Source organism: Paroedura picta, chromosome 3 (assembly GCF_049243985.1).
Source record: "Paroedura picta isolate Pp20150507F chromosome 3, Ppicta_v3.0, whole genome shotgun sequence".
Taxonomy (NCBI): Eukaryota; Metazoa; Chordata; class Lepidosauria; order Squamata; family Gekkonidae; genus Paroedura; species Paroedura picta.
In genome coordinates this window covers 89,245,770-89,273,160 of record NC_135371.1, presented here as the reverse complement: position 1 = coordinate 89,273,160, position 27,391 = coordinate 89,245,770, and the positions used below count along the sequence as shown (strand labels likewise).

The window sequence follows — 27,391 nt, the reverse complement described above, 5'->3', positions numbered from 1 at the left end:
AGATGAGATGTCCTCAAAGTAACCCTTTCTCCCTTTACAGGGCCATGCCTCTTCCAGCCAGAAGTGGGCTGGAACCAACAGGGCAATCTCCTTGTGTGTGTGTGTTTTATAATTATCCCTGAAACACGTTTGGATTTTTTAAAAGTTAAGAACATCTTAAACTGTTATGTACAGCTTGTCCTAATGCTGAGTATAAAGAGACTCTCCTGATTTTGGAACTGCTAACAGCTCTCCCACTTCAAAGTGTAATATCTACAGGTAAGTGAGCAAGCAATTCCCCTTCCTGCCCCGGGGGCAAGCCGTCTTAATCTGTTGAAGGGGAAAGGAACAGAAGTTAGTTTTCCATTTGCAGTTTCTAAAAGGGCTGTTGGAAGCTGGAATCCATCGCCTTGTGTCCGAAGTGGTGTGTTCCAGTCTAGCACTTAGTTCTCCTGGCATGTCTGGCCTCAGACCCATCAGAGCAACTCCTCTAACACTGTATCACACGACATAAGAAAGGGGGGGGGGATGCTCTCAGCACACTTCATTAAAAAAATATTTAACTTTAAAAACGCATTTTAGAATGTATTTATTTAGGTGAAGGGTTTTTTTGTTATTTGGTTTGATAGTTCCAAATATATACATGAGATAGCTCAGAACAAAAGCCGGAACAGCAGCAGAACGATCAAAGTGCGTATTTAACCTTTCCATGGATCGTATACGTGTTTAACTGTCGTTGGATCGCGCCCAGTAGGCAAAGGAAGAAAAAAAAATCCAATCCATAAAACATTTCATTTGTGATAGAGAACACTGAAAACAAGCTAGCCTTGTCTGCGTTTCCCAATGCGCAGTACGTTGCCTAAAGCACTTCAGGAATGGAAAAAAGAGGGGCATTTTGTGTGCGTGCGGGGGGGGGGGGGATAGGAACAAAACCTAACTTGACTAACCGAAGCGCGCCCCTGCTCTCCATCTCTGTGACAAAAACATCATTCAATGTACAGACCAGCGGGGGGGGGGGAGCAGAGAGCGGGAATACAGCTAAAGTCAGTCGCCAAGCGCTGCAGAACTTGGCGCATGCGTTTTGAAACGCTCCTTTCCTCAGTCAGACAATTCACCGAGCGAACTTCGGTAAGTTGGAGGACTGGGAAAGGCGGGCCCAATTTGAGCCAAAGTTGCGAAGCACGGCGCAAGCGCACTGCTGCCTTTCCTGGGGATTTGCCCGTTGCTCGCCTGATACGTTCTCCTCACATCCGGGGCCTTGCTGCGTCCCGGCCAGACGCGAAGGCGAGGGGAGGCGACGGCGGCGGCCGAAGGGCCTGGTTCGACGGGGCGCGCGCGGGAAGCGCCTTGTCGTGTCCTGCCGGGGCCGGGTGAGAAGGAAATCCTGGAGCGGGAGCGTGGGAGGGGCTGGTGGCCGGGCCGGGAGAATGGATGGGGAGTGGGACCGGAGGAGAGTGCTCGGGCGGGACGGGGCGGGAGCGGAGCCTTGAGCTGGGGAGGCTTTGGGAACGAGGTCGGTGTCAAGCCGGGCAGCCACAGTCCGAACTACTCTGCCGTTTGCGTGGGTGCAAACCCGGCACCGAACCCGGGGCGGCGGCAGTACAGGTGCTGGGAAGCCCCACCTTTTCTCTTGCTACTCTCATGGCTGCAGAGGGAGCTGGTCGGAAGGAGCGAGCGAGGGAGATGCCTCACTTTTCCCGGGGTGAGCGGAGCGGGCGGGCTGCAGCGCGCCTTGGAACCCAGCTGGGTGGTAGTAGCACAGGTGCAGTCCGACGGAGGAGGGGGGAGGTGCGCCTTTTTTAGTGATGCGGCTGCCGATTTGGAGGCCCAAAGGCGTGCCTTGAGTGTCGAGCTGACCCCGGGGGACCTTCTTCCGACTCCTAATTCGAGTTACTTAAGTTTTCTGTTCCACCGATTGTTGACACTGGAAGGTAATCGTGAAAGGCCGAAGTCTGTCCTCGGAGGCTGAAACTCTAACATGGTATCAGGATGCTTCCAGATAGTTGTTTTGGAATATAGCCATCGAATTGAGCTCTTGTGGCCTGGTGTATTCTGTAAGGTTTGCTGATGTTTTCATACAAAGGTAAATAGGATTGTTTATGATAAGAGATGCCTCTACGAAGTTTACTGCAACAAAGCAGCATACTTCATTCCTGAAGTGGCCCTAATAGATGCCTGCCCATGATTTCAGATGTCTGAAATAGTCCCGTGATCTTTTGGGGCTGTTTTACTTCCACTTCCCAATTGCGCTTAGCCTGAAGTAAATCATGTTAGCCCCAATTGCTTGTTTGAAAGTGTTACTTTTTCTCTTCTATCACCAGCTTGGAACCAAAATTTCCAAGCTTTTCCCTTACTGGGAGTTCAAGAGATAAGCAAAGCGATTGACTAAAATGATTAGAACACATTTTCCCATACTGAAGAGTAGATAGTCTGTTATATATTTCCTGTCCTTTGCAAATGCTGGGTGCAGCTATGGTGTATTTTTTTGCAACAAAATAAAAACTTTTGTTTAAAGTCATAAAATGAAAATGTATATAGCAAAACTGAGCTTTGAAGCATTTAGTGCCTTTTATGCTTTTTGAGATTGTGCCACAAAAGCATGATATAGATCTTATGATGAGTTATGCTGTGTGGATCAAAAATCAACAGCCCCCACAATAGGCTGTCCAAGGCTGTATGGATACTGCAAGCCTCCCCTCAAATGCTTTGACACCAGAGATCTCGTGAGATTTCAAGTGCGGTTTGGGTTGTTAAAGCAGACAACAACATTGTGAGGGCTGTGTCTCATACTTAGTGGAACCTATGCTTTGTGCTTTCTTCCAGGAAAAAATGCAACATTCCTGTCACCTGATGGTCCGGAAGTGCCTCTGATTCAACGGAATACTAAGTATGGGATGTGGGGGCCTTGCATTGTGGTCTTACTTCACCCATTTCTTTAAAAAAACTCATCTTGCTTTGGCTCTGTTCCCCCCACCCATGTCACTGCTGCAAACAGAAGATGAGTACAGGGGCAGGAGGCAGGAAGAGAATGGGGAAGGTAGTGACATTGTGCAGGGGGTGATAAGAGAAGGAGTCATACTGAGGAGAGAAGAAGAGAGTAGGTGAATCAAGCAGCCAGGAGAGGGGCTGTTGGGTGCACTGGAGAAGTAGGAGGAATGGCATTTCCCTTCTCTCATGAGTCCCTGCATGCAACCCTTCTCTATGTGGTATAGTACAGTGGTACTCACACTGCTGCTAATAGAGAACCATGTTTGCAATTATCAGCGGAAAGAGCTACATTTCCAATGCTAGCATGAGACTTGCACCACAGGGGAGACTAGCAGCTTATTTGTTCTTGGGGTGACAGCTGTTGCAAGCATCATCAGGCAAGGGCCTAAATGGGGAAGGCACCATATTAGGGAGCAGCTGTGGAGCTCTCAGGTCACTGAATGAGTATCAGTGTTGTAGTATATATGTACATGCACACCTTGGGGTTCATTCTGTCTTCCTCCAATGCCACTCCACCTCCATCCTTTTTTACCGTGTGATCTTCCATGGACTTAAAAAAAATTCTAAGTTAAGCGCTGTAGTGCTCAACTTTGAACGTTTAAAAAAAACCCTCAGAGGAAGATTGTGCGGGGGAAAAAGAGGGTAAGAAAAGCTGTACTGTTTGAAATGGCCATAGCACTTCAGAGATGGCTCCTTAATGGAAGGGAATTTAATGTATGACCCCCCCCCCATCACTTTACTCGAAGTCAGGCCAACAACAAATAACATCCAGTTTAGAACAATAATGTGAATATCTTGTTATCCAGATTTGTTTTGGTTACTTAATATCTTATTTTAGTAGCCTTACACTACACAATTTGTTTTCCACCCTCAACTTTTATTTTTTTCTTGAATCTCACATGGTAAAAATTAGTACATGTGCTTAGATAACATGGGCTGAAACAATTTGCAGCTCTCCCTTGCAAGACTTGGCTACACTTGTGATTTTGCTTGTAGAAAATCAAAGTATTAATAATTTTAAATTCCATAAATATGGCGAATAGTAGAATTTTATATTCTAGCTAAGTTATAAAGTATGCCTTTATGTTTTGAAGTAGTAAGATAAGCTTAAGTTTGATAAGAAAGTAAGTACTGTGTATATTAGTTCTTCCCAACATTTCTTCTTTGCCCAAAAAAGTCAAAATATAAAACAATATTGCATCTTTAGCAATAACTAGAAAATGTATTTATGCCAATAAAGGTACTCTGAATCTGACTAGAAAATGTGGTTATTAAAACCCTGAAAGCTGAAAAGCAAGCCTGTTTTCTAAATTTTTGGACTGGCTCCTAAGAGATATTGTGATAAGTCAAGGCCCACAGTTAAGGTAAGGCTATGACACTAAAATTGGTTTGCATGGTATAAATATGGGGAAAATAACATATTACTTTCTGACCCACAAGTGTGGTGTTGACCTTGGACTGAAACAAAAATTCTTGCAAGGTTATGATTCTTGCTAAATGGCCTTGAGGTCCTTCACTATCTCTCAGACTTAATACAAAGGTGGTGTGGTAGTGAAACTGAAGAGTTTTGAGTTCCTTTCAGAGGTAGTTTTTAAGTGGTATAAGTGTATGGCTAGAATTCAGAGATCCTACTCCCATACAACTCAAGGTATTCCAAAGGAAGCTTATTGTTGCCTGCTATATTTTAGTCCAAGACAAAATTCCCTTTTGGATTGAAATGTGTGTAATAAATTGTTTTTGGACTATCCCTCTAAGTTTGTTGCCTTGTAATTTTGCCATTCATGCACTGCTAAAGATCCCCCCCGCCACACTAGAGTCCAAATAAATCAGTGTGCAGATTTGGAGGGAACTTCTTTGGCAGCTCCTTTTGTAAGGATCCCTATGGTAGATGTATGGGAAGGAGGTCTCTGCTAAAAAGAAAATACTGAAGTCTGTGTGCAGACCAAGAGCATCACATAGACCGTTTATGCACTGAGAACTTTACTGCCCCAACTCCCGTGCAGGAGCACAAATCAGGGGTGGATGAACTGCACTGGGCCAAATGCTCCCCCACGTGGGTGCAGGAAGAGGTGGGGCAACCTGCCACGACTAAAACTCCAGCCTGCAGACTGGCATGAAACCTCCAGTGCGTGAACGGTCATAGAGTGATTTGAATCTATTCAGTTCTTCAAGGAGGTTTTCCGTAACTTTCTCAGGCACCAATTTGAATTTTATAGATAACTACCGCTAGACATTTCTACTATGATTTCAAAAACATAATCTTTGAAAAGGCAGGATTTTTTTGTTGCGCCCATGCCTAGTTTAGATTTAGTATTTTTCTAGCCATGCTGTCTCATTCATTTTTGCATCTGGTTGTTAAGTATTAACTTGGAACTGTTTGGCTATGCCTGTGTTTCATGGCTTATTGTGCAGTCACCTTAAGCTCAGTTACCGACATGCCTGGTCTTCACTGGCTTAGCAAGGTGTAATTGTCCTTAGGTTTGCACTGCGAGATCAATGGGTTCTTAACCTTCTAGAAGTGTGGTCTTCTTCAGAATTCCCTATGCCTTTGACCCACTTGCAAAGTAACATCATGCTCCTTTCCCCCTCTCCCCATATAAAATTGAGTCTTAGCATGTGTCAGAACTGAACAAGTTAATATTTTTCATATTACTTTTATGTTAATAGATACATTTATTTGTATATAGCCATAGGCCTTTACAAAATATAAAATATAAATTTACAAACTGTAAAATAGAATAAAAGGAACTGTATAAAAATATAATTTTTTCATATTACTTTTATGTTAATATATTGTGTTAGTAAGCAAAATTCTATATTTTGTGGCTATTTCCCTCACTATACTGCAGCAAGCTCATTTTTTCCCAAGAACATCCCAGAGATTCTCTATGTTCTGCTCCGTTACTTTTCATTTGATGGCCACCCATGAGAGAATCCTGATCTGCTTTTGGGCCCCACTCCATAGTTTGAGAACGATTGGCTTAGCTAAAAACCATAGTAGTGGAAGTGTGTCTTGGGGCTTAACCTTTTATGTCTCTCCCCCTCCAAACTAATTATAGGAAAATACCTCATAGAGAAGTAATTCACAGCTTGTGAAATGTTCAGACATCACTTTCTCAATCACGTTAAAGTGGACTTGGACATTTGCTTCATTATGATGACACATCAAAAGCCCTTATGGAACTTTGACCTATAGAAGCATTTGTCTTAGAAATTTATGCTTGCAAAATTGAAGTGTGTTTTTCACAGTTTCTGTGTTGCCACAATTTTCTCTTTAAACTGCAGGCATTGGACAGTAATGCAGATATTTTGCTTAAGACAAAATCAGCTGCATTGTTTTACTTTTAACTTTGTGTACAACTGATTTTCATTCACATTAAGCAGCATTTGTTATGCTAATTTAAGAAAAATTATTGCCATGGGGACAAAGGCAAAAAATGAATAAACAAATAATAGGGAAAAATTGTTTACAGTATATGTTTTCTCCTTCTGTCTTAGGATAATCATATATTTGTAGCCCTGAATCAGCAAACATAACTTGTACTCCAAACTTGGGCTTGGATCCAATGTAGCATGTTTGCAGAAAGAACATTTTCTAACTGCAGTCATAACATTCTTACCTTCCACTCCTGTTGCAGTCCAACACCGTCCTGTGAAATGTTGTTCCTGGGTGTCTCTGTTCCACAAGGGAAAGCATTTCAGGGGCTGCAATGAAAGATGAAAAAGTTGTGCTCCACAAGTAGAAATCCTGTGTTGCATCAAAACTTCAGATTGTTTTTTAGCAGTGCATGTTGCCTTTAAGACTGATAAATGACATCTTCATATTGATATACAACACATTGTTGCTGCTATAGTGTCTAGAAATATTCATTTTGTTGTTTCATAAAAGAGTGGTGACCTTGTAATAATGTGGGTGAATTCTTTTGGCAGTTCCACTTTTTGGCCAGTGAATATTGGCAAGGTTTGGGACTTCATCTGCTAAACTGACCCAACAAGCTTGAGCCTGCTGCTACAGTTTATTTTTTTCCATAGAAGTGGACAGTGGTCTTCTAGATAAGAGTCAGTTTCTCCATACTCTGGGTCAGTAGGTTTCACCCTTAAAAATATTTAGACAGCTTTCTATTCTTCAATTGTGGCATTCACATGAGCTTGCCAAGTGTTTACTGGTCTTCTCTGAGGTGCACATATTTAAATTGTTGGAATGTGTCTGCTTTTGGGTTGCAGCTCATGGATTTGTGTTCTTAAGAACTCGGCAAACACTTGAAAATAATGAGTCAATTAAAACATCTTTCCTATATTCATATTAATTTCTGTTCATTTTTAGGATAGCAAGAGCTGCTACAGGGAATTATCAAGAAAACTCTCATATGTTTTACATTGTTTAACATTAGTGTTTCTGACATACTGTGTTTCCCCAAAAATAAGACACTTTTTTTTTCTCAAGAAGACACACTATGGCTTATTTTCAGGGGATGTCTTATTTTTATTAAGTATTAGAATGAAAGCCCATTGTGTCTATGACTACAGTGGGAGCTAGCATCCCCTCTCCTCCCCACGGCCCGCGGGCAGCCCTCCTGGCACCCCCCCACCCCAAAAAAGGCTGCCGTGGCATCGCACAGGCCAAGGAGCAGGGCTGCCATGTCTCCCCTGCGGTGGGCCTGCTCCTTTGCCCGCGCCAAAGCATGCCCTCGAGTCCCTGGCCTTGGCGCAGCCCGAGCCCCCGGCCTCGGTGAAGCTTCCCCCTGCCCCCTTCCACTGGGCGGATTGGGAGCCGCCTGCTGCGTGGCTCCCAATTGGCCCCTTAGCCTAATCTGACAGCAAAGGAGCCAATTGGGAGCCGCAAAGCGGCTCCCGATTTACCCCTTTGAATTTTTATCCCAGACTCGCCCCACTCCGCCCCTTTCTCCTCCCACCTACCCCTTGCGGCTTTATTTTTACTGCTCCCAGAGCGGTTTACAGACAATCTGGGGAGCAGCAGCTTTACTGGTGTTTGTGTGGGGTGAGAGAATTCGGGGTGGTCAGCATTGCAGCGTGGAGGGGAGGAGTGCTAACACAGAGCTTTGCGCCTGCATGCAGGTAGTGACGCTGCACCTCCCCTCCGCGCTTCAGCATTGTTGCCTCGGGCATCTGTGAGCACCGGAGCATGTAGCCCTACCACAGACTGTTGCTGGTTGGTGCTGGAGGAGAGAGACCCACAGTGCTGAGTAAAACGGAAGGCACAGTTTTACTTCTTCCCGCTGAGAACACAGTTATTTTCGGAGTATGGCTTATATTGCGCGGATGTTTGGAAATCCTGCTACGGTTTATTTTATGGGTATGTCTTATTTTCGAGGAAACATTGTACTACTGTTGTGTTGTTAGCCATGCATTTGTCTTGGTTAGGTTTGTACTCTTGGTTATTTCATTCTGTTGCTTTCAGAGCTGGAAGACTCCAAATTTCCCACCTCTTATTCCCTCTCTTTGTGGGAAAGAAGGTAGGGAACTGATTCCCATCTTGCTCTATTAGAGTGACTCCCCTTCAAATATGTTTTTATGCCATCCATCATTTCCATAATTGGAGACAGCAGATCCAAATAGAATTCTAGCAACACTGTGTCTGTAGTTAAAACAAGTACACGCATTTTCCATAGTTGATGAGGATAGTAGGTGAATTTGTAGGCTAGTGTAAGAGGTAAACTGTGAATGGAGATATACCCTCCTTTGTAACTAAATAGAGATGGCTGGTACTATTTTGTAGGATGCATTTGGTGAAACTGCAAATATGCTTTGGGCCTTGGTAATCATTTTGCCCTAACTCAGCTAGTGAGAAGTAGACCTCAGATCTCCCTTCAGACTGGATGGCTGCTCTAACATCTCAAACAGAGATCTGTGTCAAGCCTGCTCCTGCCATCGTTGGAAGCCAGGTTGTGAAGACAAGGCACAAATTCCATTGTGTGAACAGTCAGACTGACAAGGAATGTTCTCTTCATAAAACAAAGATTTGATCAAGTTCAGGGATAGTTTGTCCTTAATATGTTCAACTTTGTTTGGAAATGACTGCATATTTTGAGAGCCACTGGGCAATGTGCTAGATTTTCAAAGACAAAATGTGACAGTCCTGTTCACAAGTGAACACTTTTTTTTTTTTTTAAGTTGTGCTGGTGCTGCCTCAGAGGGTCTATTGAATGATAGGGTCTATTGAATGATACAGAAGAGAATATCTAAAGCAGCCTTTCTTAACTTTTTTTTACCATTGAGAAACCCCTGAAACATTCTTCAGGCTTCGAGAAACCTTTAAAGTACTGCAATCGTTCAGAATACGGTTGAGAAGCATAGTTGTGTACATGCCCATCTGGGACCCCTCCCACCCCCTTCAGGCCTATCATTGCCCATTTTGAAAAGGGGGGGAGAACTGGTTGACATGGCCATATAGATGTTTAACAAATTTTGAAAATATATTTAAAAATTAATTAACTCCCACCCACTTAGTGGGTGGCAGATGTATTTTAGTCCGCCAGCGGAGACTAATGGATCCTATTGGATTCCGGAATGCTCTGCGGAACCCAATGCCTCCTGGCAATTCGTTGGATGCCATGGTGGAGGACTGGCAGTCCCGCTTGGCAGATGCCATCGACATGATTGCCCCTAGACGTCCTCTCTGCCCTTGACTCAAACAGTCACCATGGTATACCGGGACGCTCCGGGAGAAGAAGAGGGAATGGAGATGACTTGAGTGAGTGTGGCGGAAAACTCGCGATGAGGCTGTGAGAACACCTTATCGCATGATTATGAGGGCGTATGAGATGGTAGTGAAAGCGGCAACACGTGATTATTTTGCCGTGGAAATTGTGTCTGCAAGCTCTCGCCCAGCCCAGTTGTTTAAGGTAGTTCGATCCTTGACCACCCTGAAAGATGGGCACCAAAATAGTAGGAGATTGGATCTTGGCTGTGAGGCTTTAGCGAGGTTTTTTGCGGATAAAGTCTTGTTGCTCCTTCCTGCAACGCTTGATACAGTAAATGAACTGGAGGCCCTGTTGGCCGTCCTTGGATGTGGTGTTCGATGGCTTCAGATAGCTCTCTATACCTGAAGTGGACAGGTTGCTGGAGCAAGTGCGGGCGACCACTTGCCCTCTGGATCCCTGCCCTTCTTGGCTCCTCAAGGAAGGGGGGCTGAGGGTAGGAGAGCAGCTCCGTGACATTGTTAACTGCTCCCTCCAATCAGGAGAGTTTCCGGAGCTGCTAAAGGAGGCAGTGGTCTGCCCGCTCCTTAAAAAGCCATCGCTGGATCCGCAAGACCCGGCCAGCTACCGCCCAGTTGCGCACTTAGCGTTCCTGGGAAACGTAGTTGAAAGGCCCGTAGCTGTCCAACTCCTGGTGTTCCTTGAGGAAACTTCGGCGCTTGATCCATACCAGTCTGGCTTCCATCCTGGCCACGGGGTGGAGACGGTGTTGGTCGCCCTGACGGTCGATCTCCGTCGCTAGCTGGATCGAGGCGGTTCTGCTGTGTTAGTTCTATTAGATCTGTTGGCCGCATTTGATGTGGTTGACCAGGAGCTACTAGCATGCTGCCTCGCCAGGACGGGGTACAGCATTACGCTGGATACGCTCCTTTCTTGTAAACCGGATCCAGAGGGTGGTGTTGGGGGACGAGTTATCGTGTCTGTTCGGGCTCCACAGGGCTCGGTGCTCTCCCCCATGTTCTTTACCATCTTTATGTGCCCTCTGGCTCAGCTGGTCAGGAGTTATGGCTTGGATTGTCATCAGTATGCTGATAACACCCAGCTGTATCTCCTGATGGACGGCTGCCCAGATCCATTTGCCAGATGTTTGGAAGCCGTGGCTGGATGGCTCGAGCAGAGGCACCTGAAACTCAACCCTGCCAAGACGGGGGTCCTGTGGTTTGGGGGAAAGGGAGAAGCTCAGGAAGCACGACTACCCACCTTGGCCGGGACGCAACTGACCATCGTGTCCTAAGCCAGGAATTTGGGTGTGACCTTGGATGCCTCGTTAACACTGGAGGCCCAGGTCAAGAAGATAGCAGGCCAGGCTTTTTTCCATCTTCGCCAGGCTCGGCTTTTAGCGCCCTACCTGTCTCCTGACCACCTGGCCACAGTGATCCATGCAACTTTCACCTCCAGAATAGATTTCTGTAACTTGCTCTATGTAACTACCCTTGCACCTGATCCAGAAATTACAGCTGGTGCAAAATGTTAAAGGAACATCTTGGAGGACCCACATCCAGCCGGTGCTGAGGCAGCTGCATTGGTTACCAGTTGCTAACCGGATCAGATTCAAGGTTCTGGTTTTAACCTTTAAGGCCCTCCGTGGTCTGGGACCCACATACTTGAGGGACCACCTGGCGCCCTATGCCCCCTGCAGGGCCTTACCCTCTGTGGGGACAAATTTGTTGGTGATTCCCACCCTCTGGGAGGCGCGCCTGGCCTCAACCATAGCCAGGGCCTTCTCGGTCCTGGCCCCTACCTGGTGGAATAAGCTCCCGGAAGAGCTGCGGGCCCTGTGGGATTTATCAGCTTTCCGCTGGGCTTGCAAAACGGAGCTCTTCCACCAGGCCTATAGTTGAGGCCGGCGCCTCCTTTTAAAATCGGGCCCCCTTTCCCCTCTCAGGGCTATATATGCAGTGCTCCCTGGTGTCCTCCCTGGGAATGCTGCCGCTGTCGGGTTAGTTGGGTTGGACAGTGTATTTGTTTTTGTAGGATGTTTTTATGTATTAGGGGTTTTATGGGTTTTTATGTTGATACCCGCTACGAGCCTTAGGGGAGAGGCGGGCTATAATAATAATAATAACAATTTGCCAGGTACCCCCAGATGTCCCTGCAAAAGTGGGACAATCTGGTCACCTTACTCTAATATCACTCCATAGTATTTCAGTTGCATACATAGTTGTAAAGCTGGGCAATTCTGATATTACCCTAAAGTTTTCTTGACTTCTTTACAATATTGAAAATATTGCTCCCCTCCCCCTTTCATTGAATTGAAATTTAATTTTAAAATATGTAGAAGACTAGGTTTTAAGATATATCCACTTAATAACGGCTTTAGGAAATAGCTAATACTGACTCCCCCAAATTTATTTTTATTTTAGATTTTTATACCACCCTTCCATACAGCTTTGGGTGGTTTACATCAGTGGTCCCCAACCTTTTTATTACTGGGGACCAGTCAATGCTTGACAATTTTACTGAGGCCCGGGGGGTGGGGTAATCTTTTGCTGAGGGATGTCGCCGCTGCCTAAGCCCCTGCTCCACTTGCTTTCCCGCTGGCGCCCCTGATTTCCTGCTGCCCGCTGGGGGATGCTGCCAGCAGCAACTGTGCAGTGCCACGCTGAGGGGGAGCCCCAGCCATGGCGGCCGCTGGAGAGCATCAATGGTGAGCCGGTGGCAGAGTGGCAGAGTGGCAGGGCAGCCCCCGAGGCAGCAGCCGGGGAGGAGGACGAGGAGGAGCTGCGGCCTGGTACCGACTGGTCTTCGGACCGGGGGTTGGGGACCACTGGTTTACATATAACATCATGGGGTAATTACATAGAACATTGCAACAAATATAACAGTCATAACATAGCATGTCAACCAGAACAATATTTTAACAGGAAAAGGAACTGACACAGCTTTGGGTTGGTCAGATTCTTCAGTCATGCTGTGCATTCCCTTCCCATTTGGAAAATAAAAATACTTTCATTTGGGAGTTTGCCTTCTTATTCTAAAAATGATTTCAGGCTTAACAAGGTTGGAAACTCTTACTCATGGATTCGGGAGAAAGAACTGATTTCTACCTCTCTGCCAGGGATTTCTTCCTGTTTCCTTTTGGTGGGAGTCACCCAGTCCTCAATCAGTTTCCTGCCCCAGCAGGGAGATGAGTGAGTTTAGACAGTTCAGCAGGTTTCAATCCAAATCACTCCTTTTTTCTATTTAGCTATTCCTTAATCTCTAACTTTGAATTTGAGTTCTCTCTCCCTCTCCTAACTCCTCCTGAAGTTTCTTTATTCCAACCATGAGATGTCTTCTTGGTTCCCAAATTAGTGGTGGGCATTTTAGGACAGCCTCGCAGCATCCCTATTATCATTGCTGCATTTACCTGAAAATGGAGAGGAGGGACACCATTGAAGATAGTTTTCTTTTGGAAGCTGGTTTAGAAGCTTCGATCACAGAGGGAAACTAGGAGCCATCAAAGCTGGTGGGTATGCTTTCTTGGACCATCCCTGCTCTGGCCACTGATGTGCCTTTTCTGAAGTGCTGCAAAAGGAGAAAGGAGTCAGTAATGCAATAGTCTAACAGCACAACCTTAGTCTATTCATACAGAGTCCTCTGAGCACTGTGATTACATTGTATCACGTGTAAGAACCTCTGGGCAACCTCTTATTTCTTCTGAGCTTATTAATTGATGCGGGAAATAATCAGATCTGAAATGGCATCCCAGGGGGATGAGGTGGACCAGAACTCTGAATATCACTCTGCTAGCTGGCTATCATCCCCTTCACCATCCAGGGACAGGAATCAATCTAGTCGTAATGATAGGAGACCATGACCCATTAAAACAGCACAAAAAAGGGTCAGTGATAGTTCTTTGAGAGTTTATGCTCTTTCTTCCAATCGTGAGTCCAACACAAGGGAGGAAGGAGAATTTTTGTTGAAGATGAGAAAAAGGAAATGGAACTGCTTGAGCAGTCCAAATAGTTTTTTAAGATAGATTATCAGTATCTTCTAAGTCTGCAGCAGCTTTAGATTTAAAGCAGTCATTTCTACCACAGGAAGAAGGCAAGTATTTCAACACATAATGTGTTCAGATTATAATGGCCCACCCTAAATTGCAGGACATTGCTCTGGGAGGGCCCAATAAGAGATCCTCAGCCTCAAAAGGAGAATAACCATAGTTACTCTCTGTGAGGGGTAAAAGAAGACACATTGATCCCTCCCATACCAATTAATACATCAAAGCTTGCTTGTGTCTATATCCATTATTGTTGAGTACTGTCAATATGTTACATGTTATTCATAATATTCTAAGTTTATAGTTAATATAGAGCTGTGCTGTTGGAGATGCCAAACTGAGGACTGGGTGACTCCCGCCAAAATGAAACAGGAAGAAGTAGTTCCTGCCTCCCTGACAAGTGGTGGAAAGCTGTTCTAAATTTCATTTGATTTTTAAAAGTTTATTTCATAGAATCTTTATCTGCACTGCTTAGCCCACAACTTTATTTATGGTATTCTACTAAGTTTATGTTCTGTGTTTTTTTGGGGGGAGGGGGAAGGGGGGGAATTCAAGAAAATATCCCCCCCCAATGCAGCTTGATGGGCTGAATCTGTGTTCTTGTCCCAGCAGTCATTATAACTTTCCAGAAACTTTAGAAAGACAATTTTTGTAGCAGGAGCGGAAGTGACTTTGTTATTGACATCCTCTTTCTTTGTTTAGCGCTCACTTTTTGCCAACTGCCTATTGTCTGTTGGTATTTGTTGAGTATTCTTCAGGGATTTTTATGAGGTCTTATCAACATTCTTCCACAGTGCACCAGTTCCGCTTGTCATCATTACTCCTTTTCATTTTTAAAAAAAAGGTTTGATCATCTACCAAGTATAAAAAGTGCAGTATGTTACTGTTAACTGCATTGTAAGGATATCATTTGCTACCAAGCACAGATTAGACCATTATATTGTTTTGTTTAATTTGTTCTGATGTATCTTTATCCTAATTCTTGGAATCATAAACCATTTTACAAGGTCTGAGAAACATTTTGAGACACGGTAAACACACTTGTGAATAAACTTCCAAGTGTGGCATCTGACTGCAGGTTGCCAAACCAACTGTGGCTTCTTGATGGGTACTAAACTGGGATTCTAAACCATAATTTATTCTTGGCTTGTTAATTGTGGTTAATATTCAGGTGAGTAGCCATGTTGGTCTGAAGCAATAGAACAAAGTTTGAGTGGCACCTTTAAGATCAATGAAGTTTAATTCTGATGAAAGTGTACATGCACACAAAAAACTTACACCCAATTAATTAAACATTTGTTTGTAAAAGTGCCACTGGACTCAAAGTTTGTTCTGTGGTTAGCATTGTTTAGCTTTGTTAAGTTCAAATGCAAAATTCCAGCTTTATCAAGCAGCATTGCCCATCCCAGTCTCTGTCTATAGAGACATCAATAGAGAGCAACAGAAAGCTTTTGGTATGCTTTCCTTCACTTTCACCTTCTCTCTGTGTCCACCATCAGCTTAAAGATACAGAATTGCAGTTCTGAACTTTTCTAAGGGAGACACTTAAAAGATACTGAGTCAGAGAGATCTCTTAATTGTATTTTTATACAGGTTCACAATCTACCCACTGCCACACATTTCCGCTTTATATCCTAGGCTAGACTAGAAGAAGGTGACCTGACAATGGTCACGTGTGGTGTTAGGAGCTGTTAATTCTATTTGGAGACAAAACATGGTTGAAAATGTGGCAAAGCAAAGGGTGTGTTTGTGTGAATAAATGGTCTGGATGATCTGTTGTGTTTCACCATACTGTTGAAGGAATGCAATACCTGGAGAGTAATAAGAACAGGCTGACCGATTCCGTTGCTCATTTACCTCCTAGTTTTTACGGCTGACAAATAGCAAAAAGACTGCATATGTAATAAGGCTTGACCGGCAGTTGGAGGCATGAAAGCAGCAGATGAACTGGAGTTTAAATACTGTGGTCTGCTAGGAACATTTTGTAAACTAATCAGGTTTCATGCAACAAAATAGTTTACACAAACCACAATTTATTGTGCAGCCAGGATTACAGCACATCTGGTCAATAATAGTAAGAGTGGTTGTTCTTACTTTATGACTGCCATATCCCTTATCATACAGCTCCATTGTATGTTGCTTAGATTTTATTATTATTAGAAACTTAAGTGTTGCAGTTATCAGTTGCAGGTGTGTTTTCTTAAATCCTTGGGTTCCACTTACAAATATAATCTTAAAAGATTATATTGCCTGTTTTCATGATGCTCTCAAGGTCTTACACAAAAATTTATAATAGCAGTAACTAGAAACAGTATGGTACAACTCTCGTCGTTGAAATTTAAACAGAACTTAATTTAAATTTCATTTAATTAAAATATATTCTTAATGTTATGCAAAATCAAGTGACACCACTGACTCCAGTGGAGTAAGATGCCAGAAACTATGCTTGAATGAATGTTGTCATCTCCACCAAATTCCTGATAGTGTCATTTTCTTTTATTTGTGAACATTCTGACACGGATTCTACAGCTTCTCTTCTTTTTTGAACAGAGCATTTCTTCAGCTCTCAAGAGTTTCTGCCAATGCCAGAGGTACCTAGCATCAAGGGAACACACTCTCTAGTAGAAGACTGCCTCCGCAGCTGAGTGTGGAGCAAGTGGAAATAGAATCCAAGCATGTGTGTGTTATGAAAATGATTCAACTTTAAAAACTAGATTCAGAAGTATTGACACCTGTAGTAGATTTTAAAATACCCGCTTAACCTGTATCTATATCCCATCAAAGTAAGATGGCTATAACTAATTGAGTTTTGATTGTTTTTAACAGGCCTAGCTAAGAAGAATATTTACCTTGGATTTTTAAAAAAGTTTTGCCTGCCAATCTGCAATTTATTTCTAAAAATCGCTTGAAGATTTGTCCAATGACGTCAATGGCCAGCCTGTTCTCTTTTACTAGCCCAGCTGTAAAGCGTCTGTTGGGCTGGAAGCAAGGAGATGAAGAAGAAAAATGGGCAGAAAAAGCAGTTGATGCTTTGGTTAAAAAACTGAAAAAGAAAAAAGGAGCAATGGAGGAGCTAGAGAAAGCACTGAGCAGTCCTGGTCAACCAAGTAAATGTGTTACTATACCTCGCTCATTAGATGGACGACTTCAAGTTTCTCACCGCAAAGGTCTCCCTCACGTTATTTATTGTCGTGTATGGCGTTGGCCTGATCTACAGAGTCATCACGAGTTGAAGCCATTGGACATTTGTGAATTTCCTTTTGGTTCCAAGCAGAAGGAAGTCTGTATCAATCCTTATCATTACAAAAGGGTGGAGAGCCCAGGTGTGTTTAAATCAGCTTATGATATTACCATCATTCAGCTACCTTCTCCACAATGTTAAATCAGTGTATATAGTTATTAGTGATTTTTCTGCAAATCTGAAAAATAGCCCAAGTTTACAGAAAAATCTGGAAAAAAAATCCTTGGGGTTCTAAGTAAGTTACCAGGTGGATGGGAAGGGGAAAAGAAAGCCAAAAGGAAGAGCAGCTATGGGGGGGGGTAGTAGTGGGGCAAGGGGAATATGAATCCCTGTGGGCATCCCACTTGTAGTAATCTGGTTTTATGACTTTCAGAGAAGGTAGCCGAGTGAAATTTAGAATTAAGGACTTGAATCTAAATTGGTTTACAGTGTTTCAGAAGTCTGGCGGTGTCTTAAATGATTACTTATGGCGGTGTGCCATATGATTACTTTGCATTGCTTTTCTGATAAGTTTTGTGCTGTTTGAAACAAGATTTCTGGTGCTGTTATTAATAGAGAATTGCAGTAAGCATCTCATTGGTTTTATTCTTAAAAATGTTACATTGCTGTTTTGGTCTTTTCCATTGATTTTTTTTATAGATCTCTATAATGTAGTTGGGGGAATGTGTTCAACATATTTCAATGTAATGTTCTGCAACATTCTGAGTAGTTTGTTTTAATTCACCCTTAAGTGATTAGATGATCATGCTTCCTAAGCCCAATTCATCTGTCTGGAAGCACTTTCTTCCCATGCCAGACTTATGCTGTCCATATAACTGGATCTTCCAGACTTTGAAATACAGTGTTGTGCTGTGACAAGTCTGCATTTGGCACATGCTTATTTCTGTGTCTTCTCTGCTTATAAAGCTAGTAACGTGTGACTATGTTCTCTTGTTTTTCAGTTCTACCTCCAGTCTTAGTGCCAAGACATAGTGAATTCAACCCACAACATAGCCTTCTGGTTCAGTTCAGAAATCTAAGCCACAATGAACCTCACATGCCACAGAATGCCACTTTTCCAGATTCGTTTCAGCAGCCCAACAACACTCCTTTCCCAATTTCTCCAAACAGCCCTTATCCACCTTCTCCATCCAGTAGTACTTATCCAAATTCTCCAGCTAGTTCTGGGCCATCTAGCCCATTTCAGCTACCAGGTAAGGGATACTGTGTGTAGTTTTTGTTGAAAAGCAAAATGTCTATAATAAAGCCAAATGGAGTATTAATCTGTATCATACTACATGGATTTTTAACAGATATAATGTATGTAATTTGAAGTTTTGGGATTAATCTGGAGACTACAGTTCACATCTTTTAATATGCAGTTAATGTCCTATAGTCCTCTAAGGAAAACAAATCTTTTGTGGATTGATCATAGCAAGGGTCCATCTGTGGACTGAGGTTATGTCTAAGCTGTCTGCAAATATTTTTTAGTGTCTACATTCTGAAAAAAATGGCGGGATTGATGCAGGGTTAGAGGGTAGGTAAGAATCCAAAGGAATGGAGTTGAGAATGGCAGTTGGATCCCCTGCATCAGTGGTCCCCAACCTTTCTGAGGCTGGGGACCGGCAGGGCATCGGGCCGTGCCCACGCGGGCCATGCCCGCGCATCGGGCCACGCCCGCACATTGTGCATGCGTGGATGTGCCATGCGCAATGCGCGGGCGCGACCCGCACGGGCGCGGCCTGGCCCTGTTTCCCTCTCCCCGCCCTCCCGCAGTAAGAAGCTTCCCCGGGCCGCAAGCTTGCGGCCTGGGAAGTTTATTACTGGGGGGGGGGGCGGGGAGAGGGAGCCGCGGCCCGGCGCCATGGCCTTCGCGGCCCGACCACTGCCCTGCATGATAGCTGAAAGTGACTTCATTTAGGGATACTTAGCTGAAAATGTGTAAACTCTAAACAGTTTCATGCAGTGAACTGTATGCCTATAACTTGATGAAATTCACAAGGTTGAGTTATAAGGGTGTACTTAACATAGCTCAGGATTGTCTACTAGCAAAATCAGAAACATCGAAAAGCATGCTGTAGTGTGACCCGTTATGCATGGCGACAGCTACTCCACACTGCCGCCGTTCCGTTCCTGTGTACTCCGGCGTAGCGCGCACACACCTTTGCGCCAAGCCAGCGGGATAAGCGGCAGAGGTTCAGGGGGGAGGTGGGGAGGGGCCAGGGAGATGCCCCTGCCGGCTCCGTGGAGTCTCCAGGGGCGTGCGGAATCCCTACAGGGACACCATAGGTCAAGGCCAGGTGGGCTGAAAGGCCCAGTGCTGGCAATTATGCACAGCGCCAGCCAGCCCCTGCAGGCGCCCGCAGTATCAGGAAGCTGTGGAATTTCCCACGTTTCCATAGTGTGGGCCGGGCTGGGCCCTGGATGGCGCCAACATCGGGCATAATAGGGGATTTTCCCCAAAGCCCTGTCGCCGCCACTTCGGGCATTCTAGTCCGTGCATAATGGGTCTGTGTGAAGACAGGAGGCAAATGGTTTTGGGCTCAGATATTAACCTTCACAAAGCTGTGGTATGAAAGTTGAAGGTACCAAAAGTATGTAGTTCTCTTAATTACTTGAATTTTGATGTAGCAATATTAAGAAATGCATAAAGGTAAAGGTATCCCCTGTGCAAGCACCGAGTCATGTCTGACCCTTGGGGTGACGCCCTCTAGCGTTTTCATGGCAGACTCAATACGGGGTGGTTTGCCAGTGCCTTCCCCAGTCATGACCGTTTACCCCCCAGCAAGCTGGGTACTCATTTTACTGACCTCGGAAGGATGGAAGGCTGAGTCAACCTTGAGCCGGCTGCTGGGATTGAACTCCTAGCCTTATGGGCAAAGCTTTCAGACGGCTGCCTTACCACTCTGCGCCACAAGAGGCTCTAAGAAATGCATACAAATCAACAAAAATGGTAATTCTTCAATTGCAGTTTGCTTTACTTTCCTCCATTATATAACTATGCAATTCTAGCAAATAAATTTCCATAGTCAGAAGAGATCATTTTCAGCTCACTTATTCTTACAAAAGTGCAATTAGTTTAAAAAAAATAGGTTTTGTTTTTAAAGTAGTAGGACACATGTAGCAAAACCAGCCTTGTTTGGATCCACTCAAAGCCCTTTTGAATGCAGTCAGTTCTCAAGTCTGTGAACAAGAAAAGTCCATAATCTTCGTGCACCAATGCTGACCTAAAATTTCTTGGGGCCCTGGGGAATTATAGCATGGGATTAAGATGAAACTTATTTTTATTACATCTACAACCATTTGGACCAGGGGTCGTCACTGTGGCCCTCCAGATGTCCGTGGACTACAATCCCCATGAGCCCCTGCCAGCGAACACTGGCAAGAGCTCATGGGGATTGTAGTCCATGGACATCTGGAGGGCCGGAGTTTGACTATCCTTGGTTTGGACTAACAAAAAATCTAGATAATGGATTGATGAGGTACTATTTTGGTTGCATCAGCCTTAATTACAAATGTGATTTAGGTATTTCCTTATGTGTGTGGTTCTAATGTGAAAACATGTTGTAGAATCATAGAGTTGGAAGGGAGCTCATGGGTCATCTAGTCCAACCCCCTGCACTATGCAGGACACTCACAACCCTATCACTCATTCACTGTAACCTGCCACCCCCTTAATACTTTTATGTAAGTATTTACCGTGTTTCCCCAAAAATAAGACACTGTCTTATATTTATTTTTTCTCAAGACAACACACTATGGCTTATTTATTCTACATTTATCTACATTTATTCAAATATAATTAAGTCATCTTCTTCAGGAACATCTTCATAACTCTCCAAACCCGGAATTCCATCCTGAATTTCTTGCAACTCCATTTCGTTTAGAACCATTGGCCCCAATCTTTCTTGTCAAGCAATAGCGCTCTCATTAAATGAGCAGTTCTTCTCCATATAACCTTCTCAGAGTGCATTGGCAACAACACTGTCAGTGATTTTATCCCATGAATTCTTCACCCAAATCACGACTTCTTGCAGGCTAGGTTTCACAAAGTTTCCATGCTGATTTCTTGTCATTCTATTTTTGATGGAGTCATTAATTTCCATATGCAAATGGTCTTTGAATGGCTTGTTTATTACAATATCAAGAGTCTGCAGTTAGGCAGTCATTCCTGCAGGAATCATTATTTGATCTATTTTTCTCTCTGCAAGGAAGTTCATGTCTTTAGCATGGTGAGTGCTGGCTGAATCCCAGACTACCAGATCTCTTTGGCCACCTCACAAAACAAGTAGCAGCATTAAATCAAACCATTTCCTTATAACTGCTGGTGTGCACCAGGGTTTTTCGGTTTCAAAAACATAAATGCCGGAAACACATTCAATCTTATCTTTCTTGCCCTTAGTGATGATAAGAGGTATGGCTTTCTTTCCATCCAGATGAATTGCCAAAATACAGGTAACACGTGAACTTTCATGACCAGTGGAGGGAACATAGATTGAGGAGGCAGTTTCTAACCTCTGTTCAATTGTCGTTTGGGCTCCTTGACCCAGAAACACTGCAGTTTCATCCATAGCAATCATGTTGCAAAGTTGGTATTTAGAAAAGTCGATGCCATCAACAAAGGACTTGAATGCAAGTGCTCACTTAATAACTTCAGCTTCTTCCAACTTAAACAGTGTTATTGATTTTCTGAGAGACAGTTCATATCGCTGAAGGAAGCTATCCAGCCAGTGTTTGAATTCTGGGGATATTTCGAATTGTGGTGCCATTGCAAGGGCAAATGCTTGAAGATCAGCCCTGTGCACAACCAAAGCCTTTGCTCTCCTGTTAGCAATCCATTCACTGATCATGTCTTCAAGCTCAGGAAATAAAGGTTGCTGACCTGAACCACACTTGCGCTTCTTAGCATTTTCTCTGTCCACCTGTAGACTGAGGTTATCGTATTCTGCCCGCAATTTTTTGACCATTCAGATATCCAACTTCTTCTTTTTGCAGAAAGCTGTAAGGTTATTGCCCTAGGACAGTGGTCCCCAACCTTTTTGAGGCTGGGGACTGGCAGGGCAACTGCCTGCCTGCGCATGCTGCGCACGCTCGGCCGCGCATTGTGCATGCGCGCCGGGCAGCGCATGCGCACATCCGCCATGCACGGCCAAAATCGTGCATGCGTGGCACTTTTGCGCATGTGCGAAAGTGCCGCACATGCGCGATTTCGGCTGCGCGGGCGTGATGCACGGGCGCAGCCCTGATTCCCTCTCCCCCCCTCCTGCAGTAAGAAGCTTCCCGGGCCGCAAGCTTGCGGCCTGGGAAGTTTTTTACTGCGAGGGGGGGCAGGGAGAGGGAGCCCTGGCCCGGCGCCATGGCCTTGGGACCACTGCCCTAGGAGTCCTCCACAATTCTTTTCTTGTATTCAACAGAATAACTCTTTCTTTCCTCGTTTCGGCAAATTCCATGCACCCAACAATCAAGTTTACAGGTGACCACCATAAAGTGCAAATTCCATTTTGGATACTCTAATAACAATTAACCAGGAAGGCAGATTACTAGCATCCACTTATAAAAAACCTACAGATGGAAATACACTTTTACATTATGATAGCTTCCACCCTCTTCATTAAAAAAAATTGCCTCATGGACAATTCCTTAGGCATAAACGGATCAATTATAAAACTACTACTTGTGAACAGGCATGCAACAGTCTAGAAAATGCTTTAAAAGACAGAGGTTACCCAGAGTTGGTTATAAAAAAAAGCACGTAGACGAGCGATAGAACAAAATAGAAATGATTTATTAAAATACCAGAGGAGAGATTCAGTGAAAAAACTAGTGTGCTCCTTTGAGTTTTCAGGGCATGCCAAGGATATTCAAAGGATTTTGTTTAAACACTGGCATCTAGTTTCAGATTTACCAGATTGTAAAAATGGTTTAGTGATTGCATGGAAACGTGGGAGGAATATTGTTGAGTTGACCAGTAAGAGCTATGAGCCAGGTAATGATTTTTTAAGTCAGTTGCCAAATAGCAACCACCCATGTGGCTCTTGTGCAGCCTGTAAATGTCTGTTACCCATTAAAGAATTTACACAACCTGCTTACCATTAATATTAACACCTTTATTAATTGTTTAACAAAAAATATAGTATACTGTATTCAGTGTCCCTGCGGCATGAAATATATAGGCATTAGCGAGAGACCACTTAAAACAAGATTTCTGGAACATCAAAGCGTGAGACATCGGGTTCAAGAGGCTCCGTTAACTGCCCACTGCCTCAAATTTAAACATGAAGCTGAGGACCTCCGATTCTATGGAATAGAGCAAATTTCACCAGGAAGGCATCAAAGGCTGGATGTGAGGAAGAAATTGCTGCAAAGGGAATGCTATTACATCTTCAACTTAAAGACAATGCAACCCTATGGGTTAAATATGGACTTTGATTTATCCTGTTTTTTGTAAAGACACATCCTAAAGTTTGTTAAATTTGTAACATTGGAACATATATGTATTCAGATTATAACATGACTCATGACTCTTTAAGTTGCATAGCAAGGTGTTGCTGACTCAGATGCTCAGCAAAATAAATGAACACAGCTGAAGTAGATAATTTGAGACCAGGAGCTTACAGCCTTGACTCTCCATTATACAAGAGGATTTGCCTTATTATATTTTCAAACATTAACAAGGACGGTAAGATATGAATGTGTAGGCTTTTGGCATTATACGACTTGCTCTAACAGTTACTTTCTCATGTTATAGATAGCACTCTCAGTGAATATATTTAATTCAACTATGTGGGGGTATGGATATTTTTGTACATTTCAAATTATTATTTGTTATATATTATTCTAATAAGGACATTAGTTTATGTTGGACTCATTGCCACTGACGAAAGCCAGACTGAAAACGGAAAACAAATGAATCTAGAGCCCGTTTTGGCAGAGTCAAAGTCTAAATAAATGTGATAAGAGACTTTTTATCTTAAGCCACTGGACAGATTCTGTCTCTCCTTTGTTGCAGTGAGAAGAGTAGCAGCCTTTATAATAATTGCCTTGAGGCAGTGGTGTGGTCTTTGCTGCTCTACTTCCTTATTTATCGTTAGGAAGGGCTGAGAGACTGCTCCTTCTACTTGGCTTCTGGAGGGGCTAGTTGCATAATAGAAAATGTGGATGATTCATTGGTTCCTGTCCAGAATTCTTCTTCTTCTTTTTTTATTTATAATACTGAATTGAATATGAATATTCTTTATTATAAGCCAGTTTTTGTTGCAAAAAGTTGGCATAAAATGTGTTAAATAGAGAACTGTTAAATAGAGAACTTAAGGAAGCAAAAATAATATTGATGACAGAAAGGTCTACCAGTAAATGGGGAAATGGTGGAATGGAAGAAGAACTTTAATTATTAGACTGTATAAAGTGTGCTCACCTTATTCAATTTTTTTTAAATTAGCAGACACACCGCCACCTGCCTATATGCCCCCTGAAGATCAGATGGGACAAGACAATTCACAGTCTATGGACACAAGTAGTAATATGATTCCTCAGATCATGCCAAATATTTCCAGCAGAGGTAAACTAAATAAGACACCAGGGGAGACTCTTTCTAATTGCTAAACTTCTGCTATCAAGTCTGCTATTCCTTGCTGAATATTGGCTTTATTCCTTCCAGCTCTATGAAGCTCATTAGTACAAGCAGCTGGTGATGGGCAGCCTATCATTTTTTTAAGCTTTCTTTGCAGTAACACAAAGTTGCTTGTTATCCAGTAACATTAGTTAAAATGACAAAACAAGGAACTGTTCTCATGTACCTAACTGTGGTGTAGAAAAATAAATTTCTTCATGTTATGGTTTGTTGGAAAGGTGAAAGAATAAACTAATTGTCTAATATACTTTAGGTGACTGTGTCAGTTAGGTGAAGAACTGTATGCTGTAAACCTAATAAAATGTGGAAATAATTGACTTTTTTTGTTTTAATCCTTTTATCACAGTAATGGATAGAGGTTATTGGTAGGGGAATTTTATTAGCTTTCTAACAGTGCTTTAAAATTTGAAATTGGTCACTTGGTTCATGAGTTACATTACAGCTCAAATTAGATTAGGAAATACTGGTTTTCAGCCATCTTGATGATGTCATTAAAAAGCTTAAGCTACCAAACAGAAAAACATAAAGAAGAAATTTTGCCACCCCATCTGATACTGGTATCTGGTCTGGCCCACAATAGCGAGAGGCAAGTGAAGAGATCGAAGAATACATAAGAAGACTGATGTATTAATGCGAGGTAGTGTGTTACTGTGTACCTCTTTGAAATGTCAAATATATATTCTTTTTTTTTTCATAGATGTCCACCCTGTTGCCTATGAAGAACCCAAGCACTGGTGTTCAATTGTGTATTATGAATTAAACAATCGAGTTGGGGAGGCTTTTCATGCCTCTTCCACTAGTATCTTAGTAGATGGATTTACAGATCCCTCCAACAACAAAAACAGATTCTGCTTAGGTCTACTCTCTAATGTTAATCGCAACTCAACAATTGAGAACACTCGGAGACATATTGGAAAAGGTAATAAAATGTGCTATTCCAGGGTTAAGCAGCCTTCCTCCATAGACTAGCCATTAAACATGAAATAATTGATGCAGATACAGTAATTTACTGCTATTTTTTTGTAAGTCCCCATGATTCAGTGAGAAAATACATAGCAAATGTATAATGCAAATATTTGTTCCATAAGACTTTATTTTGTTGTGTCTATTTTACTGTCTTGGGTTTATCTTAGGTCATGTACCGTAGTGACTTTCAAAACTTGATTTTTGATGAACACATTTGAGTGTTTTTGTGTATGTGTGGCTTCCTCATGCTTGCATTGCTCGTTGTCTTAACAACAAAATAAAACATTTAAGGCTTTCCAAGTATAAGTGTTGGAGGGTGGAGATGCTTGGCTCTTGGCTTAGGTTTGGATTAGGGCTGTTAAAGGAATAGGGAAGGATTTAGGAGTCCGGTTTCCAGAATCTATTTTAAATAGTCCAAAATGAAGCAATACAGATAAGGGAATAATACATTTAAATCAATTCATTTCATTTAAATTAACAAAATTACTCTATGAGCAGATTCTTTAGTCTACTTTCTCATATTCCTTGTGACAGGATACTGATAGCAGGATACTGCCAATAATAAAATGGGTAATTTTTAAGTCTTTGATGTTTATATGTTGGAAAACCCATTTCTGTAGTGTTAGGAAAAAGGACTTCTGGTGGCTGGTGGATATTTGAAATGAAAGTTAACTCCAATTTAAAGCATGTCTTATCTTGGGGATCTAAATTGGCTCATAGAAAATTCCAATACCAGTTCCAGTGAACAGAATATAGTTTAAGAACCCCAAACACACACACATTAAACATCCTGGGTTGAGCATTCATGCCATGCAAGCTGCAAGCTTTGGGCCAAGAAATTTTGGCTCTTCAGAAGGTTCATATCTGTGGCAACAGCTAGGCTTTGTATCCCAACAACCAAAAGAAAACAGAAGGTCAAGCTAGATTTTAAGCTGCTGGCAGACATCTTCCCACAATTCCCTTCCTTTGCTCTGACGTATCTAGAAAAGGCTCCTTTGATGATCCTTTTAAATAGTAATGAGTCTGAAATCGAAATAGTTTTGGTCTTTAATTTTATTCACATACATTCATAAGCGGTTCAAATTTACATTCTTAAATTCTTCTCCACTCAGTGAATCACATTTCTTTGGAGAGATATAAGCCTTAGCATAAGACAGAACATTTTCCTGAGACATTTGTTAACTTCTGGCATCTTGCTTGATTTCCAACAGCTTACAAAAGTTAAATGTGCTGCATAATTATATTTATCCTGACCTAATTGGAATGCCGTGTATATAATTACAAAAGTTTTAATTTTTTGAGGGTTCCCCCCTTCCCATTTCTGTGTTTCAGGTGTCCATCTCTACTATGTTGGTGGGGAAGTCTATGCTGAGTGCCTGAGTGACAGCAGTATATTTGTACAGAGCAGAAATTGCAACTACCATCATGGATTTCATCCTACAACTGTGTGCAAGATTCCTAGCGGCTGTAGCCTAAAAATTTTTAACAATCAAGAATTCGCTCAGCTTTTAGCTCAGTCAGTGAATCACGGGTTTGAGGCTGTGTATGAACTTACCAAAATGTGTACAATTCGGATGAGTTTTGTAAAAGTAAGTGAAATTTATTTATCATATTTTATTTCATTTCTGGACATAATCAGAACACTTTTATTTATTTGTTACAGCCTTAGATCAGCATAAAACAACAAAGGGACTAAAAAAAGTGCCTTCTCAGTTTGCATCTCAATGTCATGAGTCGTTGATGAACCATATTCTACTCAGTCCCATCCCCATCAATTGTACTAAATCTAAGCCCATCATGGATAGACTAGGGTGGCTACAGGGTTGCAGAACAGAAATGTGGTATTAGCCTAGTTGGACTTGAATGCATTTCCAGCCAATCCTTAACACGCCCGCGGGCGCCGCGGA

The 27,391-nt window shown here is 42.8% G+C and overlaps 1 protein-coding gene across 7 annotated transcripts in view; it reads left to right on the top strand.

Annotated features, from left to right (window-relative positions):
- The first annotated feature begins 1,088 nt into the window (after nt 1–1,088).
- The window catches only part of SMAD5 (SMAD family member 5), a 34,093-nt gene continuing 7,790 nt past the window's right edge, over nt 1,089–27,391 (top strand). Inside the window, exons 1-7 of one of the 7 annotated variants that reach the window (XM_077326761.1) lie at nt 1,089–1,107; nt 2,803–2,866; nt 16,495–16,991; nt 17,851–18,102; nt 24,327–24,446; nt 25,216–25,437; nt 26,817–27,073. In XM_077326761.1, the coding sequence (XP_077182876.1) occupies nt 16,589–16,991; nt 17,851–18,102; nt 24,327–24,446; nt 25,216–25,437; nt 26,817–27,073 (1,254 nt within the window). In that variant the 5' untranslated portion in view covers nt 1,089–1,107; nt 2,803–2,866; nt 16,495–16,588. Of the gene's footprint in view, nt 1,108–1,174; nt 1,350–1,495; nt 1,682–2,040; nt 2,063–2,802; nt 2,867–16,494; nt 16,992–17,850; nt 18,103–24,326; nt 24,447–25,215; nt 25,438–26,816; nt 27,074–27,391 lie in introns of those variants that run through there. The other 6 variants (XM_077326764.1, XM_077326765.1, XM_077326759.1 and 3 more) reach the window with 6 other exon arrangements.